General features: G+C 44.0%; 1 protein-coding gene across 1 annotated transcript in view; it reads left to right on the top strand.

The window, feature by feature from the left end:
* dusp8a (dual specificity phosphatase 8a) overlaps window positions 1-23,808 on the top strand; it is a 303,307-nt gene that overhangs the window by 134,041 nt on the left and 145,458 nt on the right. Inside the window, exon 3 of the mRNA XM_063062185.1 lies at window positions 11,944-12,082. Within this exon, the coding sequence (XP_062918255.1) occupies window positions 11,944-12,082 (139 nt within the window). The remainder of the gene's footprint in view (window positions 1-11,943; window positions 12,083-23,808) is intronic.

Here is a 23,808-nt window from a genome sequence, read left to right on the forward strand (position 1 = left end):
GTCTCTGGGAGCTGAACGTCCAAGGATACACGGTGTATCAGAAGGATAGGAAGGTAGGTGGGGGGGGGGAGGGCGTGGCTTTATTGGTAAGAAATGATATTAAATCATTAGAAAGAGGTGATATAGGATCGGAAGGTGCAGAATCTTTATGGGTTGAGCTAAGAAATCATGGGTAAAAGGACCCTGATGGCAGTTATTTATAGGCCTCCAAACAGCTGCAGTGATGTGGACTACAAATTACAACGGGAAATAGAAAAGGCTTGTCAGAAGGGCAGTGTTATGATAATTGTGGGGGATTTTAACATGCGAGTGGATTGGGAAAATCAAGTCGGCACTGGATCTCAAGAGAGAGAATTTGTAGAATGTCTGCGAGATGGCTTTTTAGAACAGCTTGTTGATGAGCCCACTAGGGGATTGGCTGTACTGGATTGGGTATTGTGTAATGAACTGGAGGTGATTAGAGAGATTGAGGTGAAGGAACCCTTAGGAGGCAGTGATCATAACATGATTGAGTTCACTGTGAAATTTGAAAAAGAGAAGCCGAAATCTGATGTGTTGGTATTTCAGTGGAGTAAAGGAAATTACAGTGGCATGAGAGAGGAACTGGCCAAAGTTGACTGGAAAGGGACACTGGTGGGAAAGACGGCAGAGCAGCAGTGGCTGGAGTTTATGCGAGAAGTGAGGAAGGTGCAAGACAGGTATATTCCAAAAAAGAAGAAATTTTCGAATGGAAAAAGGATGCAACCGTGGTTGACAAGGGAAGTCAAAGCCAAAGTTAAAGCAAAGGAGAGGGCATACAAGGAAGCAAAAATTAGTGGGAAGACAGAGGATTGGGAAGTTTTTAAAACCTGACAAAAGGAAACTAAGAAGGTCATTAAGAGGGAAAAGATTAACTATGAAAGGAAGCTAGCAAATAATATCAAAGAGGATACTAAAAGCTTTTTCAAGTATATAAAGAGTAAAAGACAGGTGAGAGTAGATATAGGACTGATAGAAAATGATGCTGGAGAAATTGTAATGGGAGATAAGGAGATGGCAGAGGAACTGAATGAGTATTTTGCATCAGTCTTCACTGAGGAAGACATCAGCAGTATACCGGACACTCAAGGATGGCAGGGAAGAGAAGTGTGCGCAGTCACAATTACGACAGAGAAGGGAAGCTGAATAGTTTAAAGGTAGATAAATCTCCCAGACCAGATGGAATGCACCCGCATGTTCTGAAAGAAGTAGCTGTGGGAGATTGTGGAGGCATTAGCGATGATCTTTCAAAAGTTGATAGATTCTGGCATGGTTCCGGAGGACTGGAAGATTGCAAATGTCACTCCGCTATTTAAGAAGGGGGCAAGGAAGCAAAAAGGAAATTATAGGCCTGTTAGCTTGACATTGGTGGTTGGGAAGTTGTTGGAGTTGATTGTCAAGGATGAGTTTACAGAGTACCTGGAGGCATATGACAAGATAGGCAGAACTCAGCATGAATTCCTTAAAGGAAAATCCTGCCTGACAAACCTATTTCAATTTTTTGAGGAGATTACCAGTAGGCTAGACAAGGGAGATGCAGTGGATGATGTATATTTGGATTTTCAGAAGGCCTTTGGCAAGGTACCACACATGAGGCTACTTAACAAGATAAGAGCCCATGGAATTACGGGAAGGTTACATACGTGGATAGAGCATTGGCTGATAGGTAGGAAACAGAGAGTGGGAATAAAGGGATCCTTTTCTGGTTGGCTGCCGGTTACCAGTGGTGTTCCACGGGGGTCCGTGTGGAGGCCGCTTCTTTTTACATTGTACATCAACGATTTGGATTATGGAATAGATGGCTTTGTGGCTAAGTTTGCTGACAATACGAAGATAGGTGGAGGGGTCGGTTGTGCTGAGGAAATGGAGGGTCTGCAGAGAGATTTGGATAGATTGGAAGATTGGGCAAAGAAGTGGCAAATGAAATACAATGTTGGAAAGTGTGTGGTTATGCACTTTGGCAGAAGAAATAAATGGGCAGACTATTATTTAAATGGGGAAAGAATTCAAAGTTCTGAGATGCGACGGGACTTGGGAGTCCTCGTGCAGGATACCCTTAAGGTTAACCTCCAGGTTGAATCGGTAGTGAAAAAGGCGAATGCAATGTTGGCATTCATTTCTAGAGGAATAGAGTATAGGAGCAGGGATGTGATGTTGAGGCTCTATAAGGCGCTGGTGAGACCTCACTTGGAGTACTGTGGGCAGTTTTGGTCTCCTTATTTAAGAAAGGATATGCTGACGTTGGAGAGGATACAGAGAAGATTCACTAGAATGATTCCGGGAATGAGAGGGTTAACGTATGAGGAACGTTTGTCCGCTCTTGGACTGTATTCCTTGGAGTTTAGAAGAATGAGGGGAGACCTCATAGAAACATTTCGAATGTTGAAAGGCATGGACAGAGTGGATGTGGCAAAGTTGTTTCCCATGATTGGGGAGTCTAGTACGAGAGGACATGACTTGAGGATTGAAGGGTGCCCTTTCAGAACAGAAATGCAAAGAAATTTTTTTAATCAGAGGGTAGTGAACCTATGGAATTTGTTGCCACGGGCCGCAGTGGAGGCCAAGTCATTGGGTGTATTTAAGGCAGAGATTGATAGGTATTTGAGTAGCCAAGGCATCAAAGGTTATGGTGAGAAGGTCGGGGAGTGGGACTAAGGGGGAGAATGGCTCAGTTCATGATAAAATGACGGAGCAGACTCGATGGGCTGAATAGCCGACTTCTGCTCCTTTGTCTTATGGTCTAATGGACAGCTATTCTCAGTGGCACCAGTTAGCCACTTGGCAGAAGGTGATTGATGAGATCTTTGTGTGGGATGGTAGGATGGGAGAAAATAAGTCAGGTCATCTCTTTCATAAACAAGTCTGTTCAGTGGAAATGAGAATCAAGAAATATCCTCCTAATCTATTTGCTATCTGTAATGGCTTAACGCAGGATGTCAGCATCAAAAATCAAAGTTTAAAAAAAAGTGAAGAAACCTTTATGTTAACTGATTAATGCATCACCTTAATGACAGCAATCAGCTATTGCGGCCACATTGGAGAACTTGATTTACAGAGGGAGGGGTGGAGGTTGTGTGGTGGATCGGGGGCTTGGAGTTTGTATTGGTTGGCCCAGGTCAGAAAGGGATGACTGTCCTTACAAACTTGAGGTTTTCCATAGATGCTGCCTAGCCTGCTGAGTTCCTACAATCTTTTGTGTGTGTTGCTCGGATTTCCAGTGTCTGCAGATTTTCTCTTGTTTGCGATCTAATCCTCCCTGCTACCCGTGCCCCCGCACATGCATTTCCGTTCTTCCACCACCTCTGAACTCTGTGATCTGTTTTGATTCTCCAGCGGTGCCTCAGTTGTAAAATCTCTCCTTCTTGTTTTCATACCCCTCCTTGCTCCCCTTTGCAAACAGCAATTTCAACCAGTGCCTGAACATGGGCAAGAGGAAATCCGCAGATGCTGGAAATCCAAGCAACACACAAACACGACGCTGGAGGAACTCAGCAGGCCAGGCAGCATCTATGGAAATGAGTAATGTTTTGGGCCAAGACCCTTCATCAAAACTGGAGGAAAAAGAGATGAATCAGAATAAGAAGATGGGAGGAGGGGAGGAAGAAACACAAGGCGATAGATGAAACGAGGAGGGGGACGGGTGAAGTTAAGAGCTGGGAAGTTGATTGGTGAATGAGATACAGGCCTGGAGAATGGGGAATCTGATAGAGGACAAAAGGCCATGAAAGAAAGGAAGAGTAGAGGAGCAGTAGGGGGAAGTGATGGGCAGGTAAGGGGATAAGGTAAGAGAGGGGAATGGTCAAGGACTGGGGTGGGGGGGGGGCATTTCTGGAAGTTTGAGAGATTGATGTTCATGCCATCAGGTTGGAGACTACCCAGACTGATTATAATCTGTTGCTCCTCCAACCTGAGGATAGCCCTCATTGTGATAGTAGAGGAGGCCATGGACTGACATGTTGGAATGGGAAATGGAATTAAAATGGGTGGCCGCTGAGAGATCCCAGTTTTTCTGGCGGATGGAGCATCGGTGCTTAGCAAAGTGGTCTCCCAGCCTACGTTGGGTCTCACCGATATACAGGAGGCCACTCTAGGAGCACTGGCTACAGTAGATGACCCCCAACAGACTTGCAGATGAAGTGTTGCCTCACCTGAAGGACTGTTTGGGCCCTGAATGATAGTGAGGGAGGAGGTGTAGGGGCAGGTGCAGCACATGTTCTGCTTGCAAGGATAAGTGCCTGGAGAAAGATCAGTGGGGACTGACAAATGGACAAGGGAGTCGTGGAGGGAGTGATCCCTGTGGAAAGCAGAAAGTGGGGGGCGGGGGAAATGTTTGGGGAGGGAAGGATGTGCTTGGTGGTGGGATCCCATTGGAGATCATGGAGATTACAGAGAATTATGTGCTGGATGCAAAGGCTGGTGGGGTGCTAGTTGAGGACAAGAGGAACCCTATCCCTGCCAGGGTGGCAGGAGGATGGGGTGAGGGAAGACGTCAGGGCAATGGAAAAGATGCAGTTGAGGGCAGCATTGATAGTGGAGGAAGGGAGGCTCACACTGATGACCCCTTCTCCCTTCGTCAAACCTCCTCCTCTCCTGGACACTCCACCCTGGTCTTCTGCTTGCTCTGGACCTTTTCATTGCCAACTGTTGACGAGACATCAACCATCTTGACTTTACTACTCCTCTCTCCAATTCGAACCTCAATCCTTCCAAACGCCTTCTCTCCACTCCCTCCACACCAATCTTAACCTCACCGTCGAATCCACAGATAAAGGGGGTGCTGTAGTAGTCTGGCGGACTGACCTCTACCTTGCTGAGGCCCGGCAACAACTCTCAGACACCTCCTCTTACTTACCCCTCAAACAGGACCCCACTAAGGAGTACCAGGCCATTGTCTCCCACACCGTCACTGACCCTATTAACTCTGGGGATCTCCTATCCACTGCCACCAACCTCATAGTTCCCACACCCCGCACCTCCCATTTCTACCTCCTACCCAAGATCCATAAACCTGTCTGTCCAGGTAGACCCATTGTTTCTGCTTGTTCCTGCCCCACTGATGTTGCCAGTCCATGGGTGACTGAGTTATGGAGAGAGGTTGAGTAAGGTTGAAGTTTAAGAGAATGAGGGGTGATCTTTTAGAGGTGTATAAAATCATAAGTGACATGGGTAAAGGAAATGTACAGACTTTTTTCCCAGTGTTGGAGAACCAAGAACTTGAGGGCAGGGCATAGGCGTAAGGTAAAAGGGGAGACATTTTATTTGAATCTGAAAGGCAACTTTTTCACCCAGAGGGTGCTCAGTATATGGAATGAGGTGCCAGAGGAAGCGAATGAGACAGATGCATTAAAAATATTTTAAAGGAACCTGGACAGATACATGGATTGGAAGATTTAGAAGGATGTAGGCAAATAGGACTAGCTTGGATGGGAATTTCAGTCAGTACGGACAGGTTGGGACCAAGAACTGGTTTCTGTGGTTTATGACACTGATTCTATAACTTAGGAAGAGGAATTAGCTATATGGCCCCTCCAAAACTGTACTCCTGTTTAGTCATGCCACATCTGATCTCTAGTACATATGGTACTTCACTGGTGTTTACTACATATCATCCATCCTGCTGTCTCTCTTACTGCAGAACTTTCATTGACATCCTGGTGACACGTGGGTTTTGGAATCCCATCACCAAGTTCAGTTTCTTTCCTTTCATTCATTCTCGGAGTATGGCCAAGCCCAGCGTTTATTATCCATGCTTTTGTTGACCTTGAGCTGTACATTCTGCTCATTCACTTCAGAAGGGAGTTAAAATTCTGGCACAGGACTATGTGGAGTCACATACAGGTCAGACTGGACGGGGATGGCAGAACTCTTTCCTGAAGCATATCTGTAAACCTCCTGGGCTTTTACAACAATCTCCTGGTACCACAAACATTGTTATTGACACTTAGTTTGTTCCAGATTTATGTAAATCTGGATGCTGTTTATTTTATAACTCATTGTTTAGCACAATCATTCCTGCAGTTCTGATTCAAAAAAAAACTCCAGAACCTGGGCCTCTGTACCTCCCACTGCAACTGAATCCTCGACTTCCTAACCGGAAGACTGCAATCTGTGCAGATTGGAAATAACATCTCCACCTTGTTGACAATCAACACAGGTGCATCTCAGGAACCTGTGCTTCGCCCACTGCTTTACCTTCTCTATACCCACGACTGTGTGGCTAGGCATGGCTCAATTGTCATCCATAAATTTGCTGATGATATAACCATTGTTGGCAGTATCTCAGATGGTGACAAGATGGTCTACAGGAGCAAGATATCCCAGCTAGTTGAGTGGAGTCACAGCAATAACCTTGTACTCAACATCAGTAAGACCAAAGAACTGATTGTTGACTTCCGAGAGGGTAAGGTGAGAGAACACTTACCAGTCCTCAGAGAGGGATCAGAAGTGGAGAGAGTGAACAATTTCAAGTTCCTGGGTGTCAATATCCCTGAGGACCTAACCCAGCCCAAATGGGTAGACCATTTAGAACGGAGTTGAGGAAAAACTTTTTCACACAGAGGGTTGTGGTTCTGTGGAATTCTCTGCCTCAGAAGGCAGTGGAGGCCAATTCTCTGGATTCTTTCAAGAAAAAGTTAGATAGAGCTCTTAAAGATAGCGGAGTCAAGGGATATGGGGAGAAGGCAGGAAAAGGGTACTGATTATGGATGATCAGCCATGATCACAGTGAATGGCGGTGCTGGCTTGAAGGGCTGAATGGCCTACTCCTGCAACTATTGCCTATTGTCTATTTCAATGCAACTATAAAGAAGGCAAGATAACAGCTGTATTTCATTAGGAGTTTAAGGTGATTTGGTATGTCGTCAAAAACACTCGCAAATTTCTGCGGATGTACCATGGAGAGCTTTCCAACTGGCTGCATCACCGTCTGGTATGGTGGGGGTTGGGGGGGGGCGTTGCTACTGGATAGGATCAGAGTAAGCTCCAGAGAGTTGTAAAATTAATCAGTTCCATCATAGGCACTAGCCCATGGGCTCCATAGTACCAGGACATCTTCAAGGAGCGGTGCCTCAAAAAGGTGGTGTTCATCATTAAGGCCCCTATCACCGGGGACATAGCTACCATCAGAAAGAATGTACAGAAGCCCGAAGGCAGACACTCAATGATTCAGGAACAGCTTCTTCCCCTCTGTCATCCGGTTTCTGAATGGACATTGAACCCACGAACCTCACTACTTCTGTTAGGACATGTTCGGCACAGCTTTGTGGGCCGAAGGGCCTGTATTGTGCTGTAGGTTTTCTATGTTTATTTCTCTTATTTTTTGCACTACTTATGTAATTTAACTATTTAATATATACACTTTGATTCACAGTTTTTCCCTCTATAATTACTGTACTGCTACTGCAAGGTTAACAAATTTCATGACATGTGCCAGTAATATTAAACTTGATTCTGATTCTTAGTTAACTCAAGTTATGATCCACGGCTGCCAGAATGAGTTGTGAAAACAACGTTTATTGTCATGTGTATAAGTGTCTGTATGCATTCTTCTCAAGCCCATGACTCCATTTGGGCAGCAATTCCGTGAGGGAGTGCCAGGGCCAATATGGCACCCAGTTTGACTTGCTGAGTATTTCAAGCATTTTGAATTTTATTTCTGATATCCGGCATATGCCGTTGGTCTTCTGTCACTGTAACACATTATCTGTCCCTCATCACACCACAGGGTCACGTTACTATTCCTACACTGCAATAGTGATTTATGCTTCAAAATAAATTTAATTGACTGTAAAGCCCTTTAGGAAGTTCTGAGATCATAAAAGGCTGTATGTAATTACATTCTCCCTTCCTTCCTTCTTTTTATACTCTGGGATGGAAGAATTAAAAAAAAACCTTGATTCAGGAGTGCAAAATGTCAGACACAGTCAACAGCTAGTAATTGGGACCATTTGGCATCTGGATCAGGGTTTGGTATTCAAAGTGTTTTGCTTGGACGAGAAATTCCGTGCAATCTAGCAAATGGTTTGTAAAGCAGAAATGCTGTGCGTCGTTCATTTCCACAAGGAACTACATTTTGCCTTGTAGCATTGGAACTTCGCACCGAGCAGCACGTGGAGCCTCACTTTGTTCCTGGTAGGTGGTATGAGTTAGAATATTGCTGTACCATTTCGAAAGGAAATATTTCATTTGTCGAACATATTTTCCTCTCTGTCTGCTGCTCTTCACAGACCCTAACTGAAAGGAAAAGCAGATTCCTGTTCTATAACATTATCACAGTGCCACAGGTTTGATAGAAGTAAGTGCCCTCAAAAGAGATGATACACCCTCCTGTGGTGTCCCACTCCCCACTTTCTCTGTGGTAGGTATGCTGACAGCATGAAATGGATGCAAAGATGGAGCCTGTCACTCGCTCTTCAGGACTGAATCCTTTATTCAAAAAAACGGATCATAGAGAGTCATACAGCATGAAAGACAGATTTTCAGCCCACCATGTGTACAATGTTAATCAACTAACAATCCTGTCGTCTTCTCACTACATTCCCATCCACTCACCCTCAGATTCTACCTCGAACCTACCCTCTGGTGGCAGTGTACCATTCTGAACATCTTTGGGATATAAGAGGAAACCGGAGAATGTGCAAGGTCCACACATACAACACCGGAGGTCAGGATGGATGGGTCACTGAGGATGTGAGACAGAGGCTCCACTAGCTGCACCGCTGTCTAGAAAGGCAAAATTTAAAAGATCTGCATCAGTTACCAGTTACTCATTTACACTGATCCTGCATTAATCCCATTTTTAAAATCTCACGCCCTCATCAACTCCACCCAGGTTATGCTGCTGCTCTCTACGCTGGGAGCTATGTGCAGTGGCCAATTAAACTGCTAACTCAGTCATCCTTGGGACATGAGAGGAAACGGTAATACCTAGAGGAAACCTACGCGGTCACAGGGAGAATGTGCAAACTCCACACATACAGCGTCCAAAGTCAGGATTGAACCGGCGTGTCTGTGCTGTGCGGAGATGACTTTCCCAACTGCTGTGCTGTGCTGCGCAGCCAGCTACCGTGCACAAACTGCTACAGGAACTCAATGGATCAGGCAGCAACTATGGAGGGAAATGAGCGTTCGTCATCTTGTAGCTTTTCATAACTAATGAAATACATTTGATGTGTAGTCAGTTTTGTCATGGAAAGACATTACTGATATGGTGCTCTCAATAAATAATGAGTTGGAGATGGGTAGGTTATATGAAATGGCTATTAAAATCAGAAAACAGTCTGTTTAAAGAGCAAAGGAAACAAAAGCTACTACAACTATTGATAAGAAACCAGGGTAATTTCTCTAGAATATAATGAGTGTAGGATAGTTACACCTAAATAACATACATAAAATCAGTTTTAATTATTTAGACACTGATATGGTCACCAGTCTTCATTAACAGGCGCAATACTTCTTCGCTTCAGTGACACAAGGTCGTCATTGATCACCACTGCTGTCTGAGTGGAGTTTGCATGTTCTCCCCGGACTTCCTCTGGATGCTCCATCTTCCAAAGACGTGGGGGTTCGTCGATTGAGTGACCACTGGAAATTGTCCCATTGTGCAGACACATGATACTGACTGGAATTTGGAGCAAAGAGCAAACTGTTGGAGGAGCTCGGGGGTTCGAGCAGTTGTCGGAGGGGAGGGGGTGGAGAGAGAAATTGCTGATGTTCTGGGTCGAGACCACGTTTTAGTTCTAAGAGGGGAGATGGTTGGTTTTAAGAGGTGAGGGTGAAGAAGATGAAAATGGGTGATGAGCTTCTGGAAAGAGGGGAATACAGGAGGTAAGGGTTACTTGAAACTGGAGTACAGTGTTCGTACCATTGGATTATGGACTTCTCTGGTGGAATATGAGGTGTTGTCCTTAGCCATTTTCACCCTGTCCCTCTCCTGGAGCCATCCACCTACTAGTACATCCCCCTCTCCCACGTGGATCCACCAGCCTTTCTTCTCTCCCCAAATGTCATCTTCCTCACTTCATGACCCTGCTTATCACGCTCCAGCTTCTTTCTCCTCCTTCACTCTCTTCTCCACTCACCTGGTTCTATTTGCCTTTTATTTCCTTGTCTGCTTCCACCAATCACCTACCCAGTTCTACCCTCTCCTCCCCCACCTGGTTCTATCTGCCTATCATCCTTCACCCTTCCTTGAACCACCTATCAAATACCAGCCGGTCGTATCCCTCCCCTTCTCCTTTATACCGCTCATCTCCCCTCTCCACTGTGAGCCCCAATGCAAGGTTTTGACCCAAAATGCTGTTAGTTCCTCTCCCCATACAGATACTACTCGGCCTGCTGAGTTCCTCCAGTAGTTGGTGTTTATTTTTGGTACTGCTGTGTAATTGGATGGTAGAAACATGGAGAACACAGGAAGAAGTTATGTAGAAAATTACTGCGGAAAAGGGATTGCTCTGTGCACTGGCGTTGAACTGATGGACATCTTTCTATGATTTAAGGAAGTGTGGAAATAGGAAATTATGCCATTACCTCCACTGTAACTGGTCACAGTGTTGTCACTATAATCAGCTTCACAGGAAACAGAGCCAATTTAACCCACAAACAACACTGTGATTGTGACCAGATAATCTCTTTGGAATCATTCTGCTAAATCTTGGCCAAAAACAATATGTTTTAATTCCACATCCCATTACACATTTTAATTCCACATCCCATTCCCATTCTGACATGTTACACATTTTAATTCCACATCCCATTCCCATTCTGACATGTCTATCCACGGCCTCCTTTACTGTAAAGATGAAGCCATACTCAGGTTGGAGGAACAACACCTTATATACCGTCTGGGTAGCCTCCAACCTGATGGCATGAACATTGACTTCTCTAACTTCCACTAATGCCCCACCTCCCTCTCATACCCCATCCATTATTTATATACACACATTCTTTCTCTCACTCTCCTTTTTCTCCCTCTGTCCCTCTGACTATACCCCTTGCCCATCCTCTGGGTTTTTCCCCCCCTCCCCCTTTTCCTACTCCCTGGGCCTCCTGTCCCATGATCCTCTCGTATCCCCTTTTGCCTATCACCTGTCCAGCTCTTGGCTCCATCCCTCCCCCTCCTGTCTTCTCCTATCATTTTGGATCTCCCCCTCCCCCTCCCACTTTCAAACCTCTTACTAGCTCTTCCTTCAGTTAGTCCTGACGAAGGGTCCCGGCCTGAAATGTCGACTGTACCTCTTCCTAGAGATGCTGCCTGGCCTGCTGAGTTCACCAGCAACTTTTATGTCTGTTGCATGTTTTAAGATCATTTTCTTTCTCCTGACAGAGCATATATGGCTTCATTTAAGGACCATATCAAAAGAGTGAAGGTGCTGGAGGAGCAAGGTGTTCTGCATTAATAACCACTGTTCCACAACTAATCCAGAACTTCCCTCCTTGTGTGCAGCATGTTGGATGAAATATTTTCCAAGTTACTAAAATTGGACAAGTCATTCAGGTGTCAATAAGTGCCCCTGCTGGTTAAATATCTGTGATTTTTTTTTATTAGCAGTGAACGGTAACAGAAAAAGTCTATGGCACCATCTGAGCCTAATGTTGATGTTTGAACAGCCGGGGGGGGGGGTTCTACTAAAGCTAAGGGAGTGAGTCATTTCTAGTAATCGAAATTTTCCCTTGTAAATTATACTCCATTAACTCATTGGGTGTGTGCTGGAAAGTGTATCGACATGAACCCTATAATGAGGAGGTACTTACATAGAAGTGATATGAATTTTTGTTAATTTCTTCCTTCCTTTCACATACCATCTCTCCGATCCCTTTTTTGACAGGCAGTTGGAAAACGCTGTGCTGCTTACACAAAGACTGTTCTACTGTGTCCCCCTTTGGTGCTCCACACTAACACTCTTCTAATTGTGTCTCCTTTTCCAGATTGACGTGGAGGGAACGCAGGAAGTGGTGCTTTATGACCAGGGCACACGAGACCTCAGCAAGTTGACAGCTGACAGCTTCACCTCGGTACTCCTGGGCAAGTTGGAGAGCTATTTTCATCATGTTTCACTATTGTCAGGTATGGCCCACTCACTACTGTTAAATGCCTTTCCTTTCCTCAATTATCTTGAAACGTTACAGCTTCCCTGTTCAGGAACTTATGCAGAGTGTCCAAATTTATCTATGGTTTCTTTAAACAATCGTGTTTGATTATTGAGTTTGTTCTGGGAAGGTAATGCGAGTGTTCAGTAGCAATTGAACTTGACATTCTAAACAGTAGAAGATACTAGAAATCAAATACAAACAGAAAATGCTGCAAATACACAGAATCAGGCAGCGTCTGTGGAGGGAGAAACACAGATTCTTGCAGAGATCCTTTGTCGGAACTGGGAAAGAGAAATAAAAATGATAATGTTAAGGTAGTGGAGGAGTGTCTAGGACAAAGGGAATATCTGTGACAGATCTGTGATTGGCTCAGATGGGTTCGTGGGATAGTCAGAGGCTGTATTTGCTTCTTTATCTGTCTTTCATGTTGCTGATATCAGGGATATGGGACGTATCCAGAAGGTCAGGCTCTAGAAACAGGGGAAGACGAAACTAAGATCGTAGAGTGGCAGAAGTGGCCAGTTCTGGTACAGACAGAAAGAGCAAGTTCCCTTAAGTCGGTGAATGCAATATTGAGTCCAGAAGGCTGCAAATTGCCCAGAGAAGAGAGAAGATACTGTTCATCAAGCTTATATCAGGCCTTGTAACAGTGCAAGAAACCACAGACAAATAGAACTTGATTTATTTCAAAGTTTGCTTGTTAAATACTGTTGACTGACTGGGTGAATTTATCCTGTGACCAGCTGATACAAAATAAAAGTAATTGAATTCTAAGTTTCATCTTGTGTCCCTATTTAATGAGGTGTTTTGAGGTGGAGTGGGGGCTGGACTTGTCTGCCTCATGTACGTTAGGAAAAAGCTAAATGGAGTAACAGAACAATTCCAATTGTGGTTAGGGGTGGAATCGGATGCACATCAACTTTGTCGGGGTTTGTAAGCCATTACTTCCTACAAAGCGAAACCTAACATTATGAATGACAGTGATGCTTCACCCCCAGATGAGCTCAACACCTTTTCTGCTCGCTTTGAAAGGGAAAATAAAATGACAGCTATGGGGATCCCTGCAACATACGGTGACCCTATGGTCCTGTCTCGGAGGCTGATGTCAGAACGTCTTTCAGGAGGGTGTACCTGGTAAGGCTCTGAAATCCGGTGCCAACCAACTGTTGGCTGTGTTCAAAGACATTTTCTATCTCTCATTGCTACAGTTGGACGTTCCCACCAACTTCAAAAGAGCAGCAATCATAGCAATAACCAAGAAGAGTAGGTGAGCTTCCTTAACAACTATCATCCAGTAGCATTTGCATCTAAGGTGATGAAGTGATTTGAGAGGTTGGTTATGGCTAGAATCAACTCCTACGTAAGCAAGGACCTGAACCCTGTACAATTTGCCTAGTGCTACATAGGTCTAGAGTGAATGCGATCTCCTTAGCTCTTCACACGGCCTTTGGTTACCTGGACACTACTAATACTTTTGACAGGCTACTATTTATTGACTACAGCTCAGCATCTAACACGATCATTCCTACAGCTCTAATCAAAAAGCTCCAAAACCTGGACCCATTACCTCCCTCTGCCACTGGATCCTCAGCTTTCTCATCAGAAGGTCACAGTCTGTGTGGATTGGAAATAGCATCTCTACCTTGCTGATGGTCAACACCGGCATCCCTCAGAGGTGTGCATATCCCACTGCTTTACTCTCTCTACACCCATGGCTGTGTGGGTAGGCTCAGCTCAAATGCCATCTACAAATTTGCTGACCACACAACAATTGTTGGCAGAATTTCGGATGGTGAAGAGAAGATGTACGTTGGCAAGATAGATCAGCTGTTTGGGTGGTGTTGCAGCACGACCTTGCACTCAACATCAGTAAGACCAAAGAATTGATTGTGGACTTCAGAAAGGGTAAGACCAGGGCACACATCAAGGGATCATCAGTGGAAAGGGTGATCAACTTCAAGTTCTTGGATGTCAGCATCTCTGATGATCTTTCCTGGGCCTAACGCATCGATGCAGTTACAAAGAAGGCACAGCAGTGGCTATATTCCGTGAGGCGTTCAAGGAGGTTTGGTCTGTCACCAAAGACACTCGTAAATTTCTGCAGATGAACTGTGGAGAGCATCCTAACTGGCTGCATCACCGTCTGGTATGGGGTGGGGGCACTGCACAGGATCAAAATAAGTTGCAGAAAGTTATGAACTCTGTCAGCTGCATCATGGGTACTAGTCTCCCTCGCAGCTAGAACGTCATCAAGGAGCAATGCTTCAAAAAGGTGGCATCCATTATTAAGGACCCCTATCACCCAGGACATGCCCTCTTCACATTACTGCCATCAGGGAGGAGGAACAGGAGAATGAAGGCACATTTTCAACAATCCACAAATTGCCTCTTCCCCTCTGCCATCAGATTTCCGAATGGGCATTGAACCCATGAACACTACCTCACTACTTTTTTTTTCTCTTTTTAAACTGTTCATTTAATTGAACTTTTTTAATGTGTGTGTGTATATATATTGTAATTTATAGTTTTTATTATTACACATTGCAATGTACTGCTGCCGCAAAACAACAAATTTTACGACATATGCCAGTGATATTAAACATGATTCTAATTCTAATCCTGATCCCTGCTTGGGAAGTAATTAAGATGTTAAGTAAGGAGCAGAGGTTGAAAATGGGGGTGGGGGGACTGCAGATTTGGGAATCTGAAGTGATAAAGAAAATGCATCAGTCATCATGTCAGGCAGCATCATGGAGAAAGAATCCCAGTTAATGTTTCAGGTCAGCTCTTTGATTGCACGGTCAGATGTCCAGCTATACGTGTTTCACAGACAAGGACTGTCCTTTCAGAAGAGTTTCCGTGGTACTTCTGGTAAGTGGGGAAAGAAATTAAAGCAGACATCTGAAAAATAAGGTCTTCTCTGAGCAGAACGTTAATAGTAGTGGGGCACATTAAGCTGTGTTGCCTTCAAATAAAGCCTCCATTAGTCTTTCCAAACCGAGCTTCACATCCTGAGGCACAGACACTGAGGAAGCACAGATCAATCTTCTGCGGCTAATTATTCAAGGTTTGCATTGCTGTCGATTAATGCCTGGCACAGAAAGCATTGATTGCAGGCTTGCAAAGGCAGGTTCCAATTAATTGTAATCATAGGGTTTGAAGGTTCCTTGTTTTTAAAGTGGGGTGCTTGTGTGTAATATCATAATTTCTAGTGAATAGGTCGTGTGATTAAATCAGCTCATTGGGATGAGGATAACAGCAGGGCAAGTCTGATGAAGTCCGTCAGTCATGGCGCGTGCCAACTTGTTCGCCTGAAGCTGAGTAAAAGCACGGCCAGGAATTGGCTTTGATTGCGACACAGAAAACTGGTTCAGAACATTGGAATCAAAATAATCAGTTCCCAGTGTGGAACAGGTCTCTCTGCTGTGATACAGATCTGCCTAGTCTGGTACAGGTTTAGCTCAGCATAATATAGCCCAAGGATGTCCAATGTAGTTTGATTTTGTCCAGTGTTTCACAGAACTGTCCAGCACAGCCTGTACCTCTCCAGCATGGTTCAAGTCTCCCGAATGGAACAGGGGTAATTAGTTCAGCCCAATTCATGCCTCTTAATTTAGTCCTCATCACTTGGCTATTTGCCCTTCATGCTTTAATTAACGAGTATCTAATGGCTCCATTTTTCAGTTGTCTTTTTGATGGTCTTAGTGGTCTTTTTTGGTGAGAAAGCAGAAGATTTCATCTATCTTTTCTTGTAGAAGTATTTTCCAAGATTGTCCAAGGAGGACCCAACTGTAGATGCAAGGTCAATTCTCCAGGAGGCGCTCATGGAGTGAGGTTGTCTTTGGCTTCGCTCCATTACCGTTACTTTTTTTAAACTTATGATCTCCCTTACTTAATTTATTTTTACCTACACTAGAAGATTTATTCTATACTACTTATTTTCCTTGACCTGTGACTGTGAAATCTGAAGAAATGAGCAAAGAAATAAGTACAAGATCTAAAGGGTGTGAACCTAAAAATGGGAAGGATTCCGACGGGAACGGGGGAAAAAAAAGGTGAACCTAAGCAAACGGAACTATCTTATGATATTCTGTTGAATCATTTACATGAAAAATTTGAAGAACAACGTCAAAGTTTAACTGAAAAATTTGAACAACAACGTCAAAGTTTTAAAGAAGACAAAGTCAATCACAGACTCTCTGAAATCGCTTGATTGTGAAGCAACATCAAAGTAAAATTACTGAATTGGACACTGAATCTCAGAAGAGAGATTTGAAAATCGAGCATTTGGAGCAGAAACTATCTTCGACGACTGAACAACCGGAACATTTTAAATCCCAGATTATTGATCTTGAAAACCGATCTAGAAGACAGAATTTACGTATAATTGGTCTCCCCGAGGATGTCGAGGAAGGAGACCCTTCAAAATTCTTCTCTCAACTTTTAACGGATGCGTTTAGTTCTGTATTCCCCGACAATCCTCCATTGATTGACCGCGCTCACCGGTGTGATACAAGTAACTTGGTTACAGGTGTCCCCTGCTTTTCGAACGTTTGCTTTATGAAACCTCACTGTTACGAAAGATCTACATTAGTTCCCTGTTTTCGCTAACAGAAGGTGTTTTCACTGTTATGAGAAAAGGCAGCACGCGGAAAAAGTAGCATGTGAGAAAAAACAGTGCGAACCCTGAGCAGCTGCTCTTCCCCGGATTCGGAACTGCATTCTCACCGGCATTGCTTAAGCACGTGCCTGTGAGCAGCCATTTGCAATATGAGTCCTAAAGTATTGGAAAAGCCTTAAAGAGCTCGTAAGGGTATTACACTTAGCGTAAAATTAGACATAATTAAGCGTTTCAATCGTGGTGAATGAAGTAAGGACAAAGTAAGTTTGGCTTGTGGAAGCTGACGAAGATGATGTTGAAGAGGTTTTGGCATCCCATGACCAAGAACTGGTAGATGAAAAGCTGATGCAATTGCAAGAGGAAAGGATAACAACCTGCCTACCCTCATGGAAACAGATGACGAGATGACACCCCAGTGTCCCACTACCCCAAACACCGGGCGGCGGACAGATACCGATCGCGGAGAATGCAGCGGTAGCCGGGATGCACCCAGCACATCTTTAAGAAAAAAAGCCGAAATAAACAAGCTAGCTAATTAGGTGCCACCTGGCACGTAATTGTCGGCCCAGATCAGAGACGATTACCAATTTTGTTGCCTCTGATCTGGGCCGACATTTACATGCCCGGCGGCACCTAATTAATGAGCTTGTTTATTTTGGCTTTTTCTTAAAGATGTGCTGGATGAGTCCCGGGCACCGCTGTACCCCTGCGTGCTTCGTGGACCGGTATCGGTTGGCGGCCCGGAGGGTGGGGGCCACTGCACCACTGCAACCTCCGACGACTCAGCCTAACACACCATCATCAGTGTGCTCGCTGTCTTCCTGATTCCCATAAGTGATACTACACCATACATACACTATTTCTACTTTATATCGGCTGTGTATTTTTACGTGTTATTTGGTATGATTTGGCAGCTTCATAGTTTAAAGGTTACTGGAGAGCGCTTGCGCCGTGTTTCTGCCAACAGTGCTTGCGTGAGATTTTCACTATGGAGAACAGTGCAGGCAATTATTGTGGAAGAGTATTTCTACTTTATATAGGCTGTGTATTCATCATATCATTCCTGCTTTTACTATATGTTACTGTTATTTTAGGTTTTATGTATTATTTGGCATGATTTGGTAGGTTATTTTCGGGTCTGCGAACGCTCACAAATTTTTCCCATATAAATAAATGGTAATTGCTTCTTCGCTTTACGACATTCCGGCTTATGAATGTTTCATAGGAACGCTCTACCTTCGGATGGCGGGGGAAACCTGTATAACATGGCTGCCTTGTAGTTCAAGGTGAGAAGCCCACCTGGGCAGTCTCTTAAATCTTCACCTCTAGGTTCTATTATATTGTGCGGCAGGATACTAGGTGGTATGGAATATCCCATCTATATCTTTGTGCTGTGTAGTTCCATGACACATTCTTATTCCATGTAGATCTAATCATGGAAACATATTTTATAAATGACCAGTCACATTGTATGTCAACAGGGATGTCTTTTCAATTATCCAAACTTAGTGGATGAAGATGTGCTTAAAATAAGCAACGAAATAGCAGAAGTTAAAGTTTGAGCCATCGAAGAGTCATAGAAAAATACAGCACGGAAACTAGTCCTTTTGCTCATCTCATCCACGCCAAACCACTTAAACTCCCATTGACCTATACTCAGACCAGAGCTCTCCGTACCCCTCCTATCCATGTTCCTATCCAAGCTTCTCTTAAGTGTGGAAATTGAGTTTGCCTGAACCACTTGCACTGGCAGCTCATTCCACATTCTTACGACCCTCTGAGTGAAGAAGTTTCCACTCATGTTCCCCTCAAACTTTTCACCTTTTGGCTCTTAACCCATGACCTCTGTTCCTACCCAACCTCAATGGAAAAAGATTGCTTGCATTTACCCTCTCTATACCCCTCATAATTTTGTATACCTCTATCAAATCTCTGCTCAATCTTCTACATCCTAAGATCCTAACCTATTCAACCTTTCCTTATAATTCAGGTCCTCCAGTCCCAGCAACATCCTTGTAAATTTTCTCTGTATTCTTTCAAACTTATTTACATCTTTCCTGTAGGTAGGTGACCAAAACTGCACACAGGCCTCACCAACGTCTTGTACAACTTCAGCGTAACATCCCAGTTTACGTGCCAGCTTTTCTGCCTGTGGGACAAGAGAAAGCAGTTGATATTTTGGGTCAGGCGCCTTTCCTCAGAATTGGTGGGAAACTGGAGGGGTTACAGTTATCAAAGCAGACCTGAGTGGAGGAATGAGGTGTAAGACCAGGGACGAAATGAAGATTAGTTAAATCAGATCAGGTGATAAGGAGCATGAGTATTGATTATTTGGGAGTCATTTTACAGAAACAAGGTGAGATAGGGACATTGGTTAAAAAAAAAGGGGGAACAATGAGGGGTTAAGCTCACCCGAAGTTGTGAAATTGAGCATTCTTCCCAGAAGAGTAAGTTTTCCACTTCTTGAGCTGGGCTGCTGGAGGTCTCTGGGTCTGTCTGCAGTTTGTGCAAGCTCCTCGAGCACAGCTCCTTGCACAGTTCGAGCAGTCTCTTGGCTCAGCTTAATTTGGTACATGACCATTGCTTCACTTCACTGTGTTTTCAAATCTGTAACCCCTTCCACTCTTCCCCCCCCCCCCAATTTTCCAAAGAAGTGGCCCTGACTCAAAGCATTGACTGCTTTTTCTTTCCACGGGTGCTAACAACTGGCTGAGTTCTTCCAGCAGTTTCTGTTCCTGTTCAGTGCTGGTTTGCTCTATATATGTTTAAATGACTACAAAGTGCTGCATTTTAGACAATAGACAATAGGTGCAGGAATAGGCCATTCGGCCCTTCGAGCCAGCACCGCCATTCACTGTGATCATGGCTGACCATCCACAATCAGTATCCAGTTCCTGCCTAATCCCCATAACCTTTGATTCCGCTATCTTTAAGAGCTCTATCCATCTCTTTCTTGAAAGCATCCAGAGACTTGGCCTCTACCGCCTTCTGGGGCAGAGCATTCCATATATCCACCACTCTCTGGGTGAAAACGTTTTTCCTCAACTCGTTCTAAATGGCCTGCCCCTTATTCTTAAACTGTGACCTCTGGTTCTGGACTCACCCATCAGTGGGAACATGCTTCCTGCCTCCATCGTGTCCAATCCCTTAATAATCTTATATGTTTCAATAAGATCCCCTCTCAGCCTTCTAAATTCCAGAGTATACAAGCCCAGTCACTCCAATCTTTCGACATATGGCAGTCCCACCATCCCAGGAATTAACCTTTTGAACCTACACTGCACTCCCTCAATAGCAAGAATGTCCTTCCTCAAATTTGGAGACCAAAACTGCACACAGTACTCCAGGTGTGGTCTCACCAGGGCCCTGTACAGCTGCAGAAGGACCTCTTTGTTCTTATACTCAATTCCCCTTGTTATGAAGGCCAGCATGCCATTAGCTATCTTCACTTCCTGCTGTACTTGCATGCTTACTTTCAGTGACTGATGTACAAGAACACCTAGATCTCGCTGTGCTTCCCCTTTTCCTAACTTGACTCCATTTAGATAATAATCTGCCTTCCCGTTCTTACCACCAAAGTGGATAACCTCACATTTATCCACATTAAACTGCATCTGCCATGCATCTGCCCACTCACCCAGCCTGTCCAAGTCACCCTGCATTCTCATAACATCCTCCTCACATTTCACACTGCCACCCAGCTTTGTGTCATCGGCAAATTTGCTAATGTTACTTTTAATTCCCTCATCTAAATCATTAATATATATTGTAAACAGCTGTGGTCCCAGCACTGAACCCTGCGGTACCCCACTGGTCACCGCCTGCCATTCCGAAAGGGACCTGTTAATCGCTACTCTTTGTTTTCTATCAGCCAGCCAATTTTCAATCCATGTCAGTACTCTGCCCCCAATACTATGTGCCCTAATTTTGCCCACTAATCTCCTATGTGGGACTTTATCAAAGGCTTTCTGGAAGTCCAGGTACACTGCATCCAGTGGCTGTCCCTTGTCCATTTTCATAGTTACATCCTCAAAAAATTCCAGAAGATTAGTCAAGCATGATTTCCCCTTCGTAAATCCATGCTGACTCGGACCGATCCTGATACTACTATACAGATGTGTCGTAATTTCATCTTTTATAATTGACTCCAGCATCTTTCCCACCACCGACGTCAGGCTAACCGGTCTATAATTCCCTGTTTTCTCTCTTCCTCCCTTCTTGAAGAGAGGGACAACATTAGCCACCCTCCAATCCACAGGAACTGATCCTGAATCTATAGAACATTGGAAAATGATTACCAATGCGTCCACGATTTCTAAAGCCACCTCCTTACGTACCCTGAGATGCAGACCATCAGGTCCTGGGGACTTATCAGCCTTCAGACCCAACAGCCTATCCAACACCATTTCCTGCCTAATATAAATTTCCTTCAATTCATCCATTACCCTAGCTCCTTTGGCCACTATTACATCTGGGAGATTGTTTGTGTCTTCCCTAGTGAAGACAGATCCAAAGTACCTGTTCAACTCGTCTGCCATTTCCTTGTTCCCCATAATAAATTCACCCACTTCTGTCTTCAAGGGCCCAATTTTGGTCTTAACTATTTTTTTTCCTTTTCACATACCTAAAGAAGCTTTTACTATCCTCCTTTATATTCTTGGCTAGTTTACCTTCGTACCTTTTAGCAACTGTAAGGTGTTCTAGTGGCAGAAAAACTGACGCCAGAATCTTGTATTCTGATATACTTGTTGCTTATTTTAAGGAAATCTTCTCACGCTAATTTTGATTGTGGTAGTGTTAACAATGCCTCATGTTTTTGTATCTGTGGCATTTTTGTGATGTTGGAGATGAGTTGTTACTTTACACTTGGAACTGGGTTGCAGAACACAGATGTGATAGTCAGTCTTTTGCTATATAATCATCTTTGCAGGACACAGAGAATCAAGTGTCAGTTTTGAGTTACCTGATAACGGCTTGGCTGTCTCGCAGAGACGCAAACGACTGCAGGTACCGGAATCTGGAGCAATAAACAACTACTGGAAGAACTCAGAGATTCAGCCCGCATCTGAAAAGGCATTGTTGACATTTTCGGTCAAAACCCTGCTCCCACAGGTGACGCTCAACCCGTTGCGTTCCTCGAGCGCATTGTCTGCTGGGCATCTCGCAGCCCGAATTCTGTTGGATCTGGGGTGATCTCTTTAGTCACTGAATTGCAAGTGGATCTTCTTATGGAGGGAAACAGGACTTGCATTGCGTGGAGATAGATCATGACTCTGTGATCGTGTTAAAAGGGCAATGGTGGGGCATCGGGCTATTCTGTGCTCCCCTGCAAAAATTTATTGTGACAGGAGTGACTCACCGTCACATTTTCAGAGAACTTGTTCTGCTCTGTAGTATCAGGAACTAAACAACTGCATTAACAGCACTGCAGTTCAGGTAGGAGGGAGACATACCAGGTATAGGCTTTATTCACAATCCTTGACCTGGTCTCAGATTCATCCCGAGTACAAATCTGAAATTTGGTTGTAGACAAAACACAAAATTTTGCCAGGTTTGGATTTTAGAAGTTTGCCATTAGGTGTTAATATTGTCTCTTCCAAAAGTTATAATTGCAGTGGATTCCAGTTAATTGGGCCATCGGTTAATTGAGGAGACCACTTATTTGGGGCAGGAAACTTGCCGAACAGTTTCTAACAAGTGTCAGACACTTGTCGTTAGATACTACACTGTGTTTGGAGTGAGTGGTTTTTAAATAACATCAAGTTGCATATGCTTGTGTTCAAAAAGCAGTGATTTCTGTCACTGATAGTTGGTGAGAAATCAGCAGTAAGACAATTCTGAACCATTTCGCTCACTGTGATTTCAAGCATTCAAGCTCTGAGATGCCAGAAATGGCCAGGAGTGAAAACGGAACAATTTCACTACTCCAACAAGATAGGAACTACGAAGAATTTGAAGGTATCGACAACCATCTTGAATATTACAATGAAATTGAGGATTTTGAGGATGCAATCATTAAAAGCGTTGCATGAAGGCAGTCCATTATCTACACTATGACGGATTAATCTCTCTGTCGATGACTATTGGAACTAATACACAGTTTTATAGTACTGTTGTGGTATTGATTGTGTTTAATTTGTTCTGTATTTCATTTGAATACATAATTTGTTACTCGGTTAAAGGATAGTTGTTTTTTTCCATTTTTAACTAATTCCATGAAACTTTGGGTAATTGGGGCAGCCACTTAATTGGGCCAAAATGTACTGGTCCAGATGCGCCCCAGTTAATCAGAACCCACTGTTGTTTGCTTCTTGCAACTTGTGTCATGGAACATTGAACAGTACTGGCCCATGATGTCGTACCAACCTGCATAAACCTACTTCCACGATCAATCTAACCTTTCCCTCCTACACAGCCAATATCCTTCCACTTTTAAACGATCACTAAATGTTTATGGATTGTAGAAATGGTCTTTGGAGGTTGAACATTTCTGTCACTGGTTCCCTGCACAGGAAGTTTTTACTGAAGTTGTAACATGCATGCAGTCTTGTTATGTGTACAGAGACGTGCCTGTAGACGTTGGTTCTTTTAACTAATTAAGGCACTTACACAAGGTACTTCTTTATGAGGCTGCATGTTGGCATGTGTGCATTCACATTAGTGCCCCACCTCTGCCAGTATCACATCATAGACCTCAAAGATGTATAGCTCTGATTTTCCCAGGGCTGAAATGGCTAACACAAGGGGGCATAGTCTTAAGGTGCTTGGAAGTAGGTACAAGGGACAATGTCAGAGGCAACTTTTTCACACAAAGAGTGGTGGATGTGTGGAATGCACTGCCAGTGAAGGTGGGAGAGGTGGATATAATAGGGTCTTTTAAGAGACATTTAGATAGGTACATGGAGCTTAGAAAAGTAGAGGGCTATGTGGTAGGGAAATTCTAGGCAGTTTCTAGAGTAGGTTACATGGTCGGCACAGCACTGTGGGCCAAAGGGCCTGTAATGTGCTGTAGACTTCTATGTTGGGGATGGGAGCCACTTTTATCTCTACAAGCACAGGAAGTGAATATATGGATATCA

The sequence above is a fragment of the Mobula hypostoma genome, chromosome 11 (genome assembly GCF_963921235.1).
Source record: "Mobula hypostoma chromosome 11, sMobHyp1.1, whole genome shotgun sequence".
NCBI lineage: Eukaryota > Metazoa > Chordata > Chondrichthyes > Myliobatiformes > Myliobatidae > Mobula > Mobula hypostoma.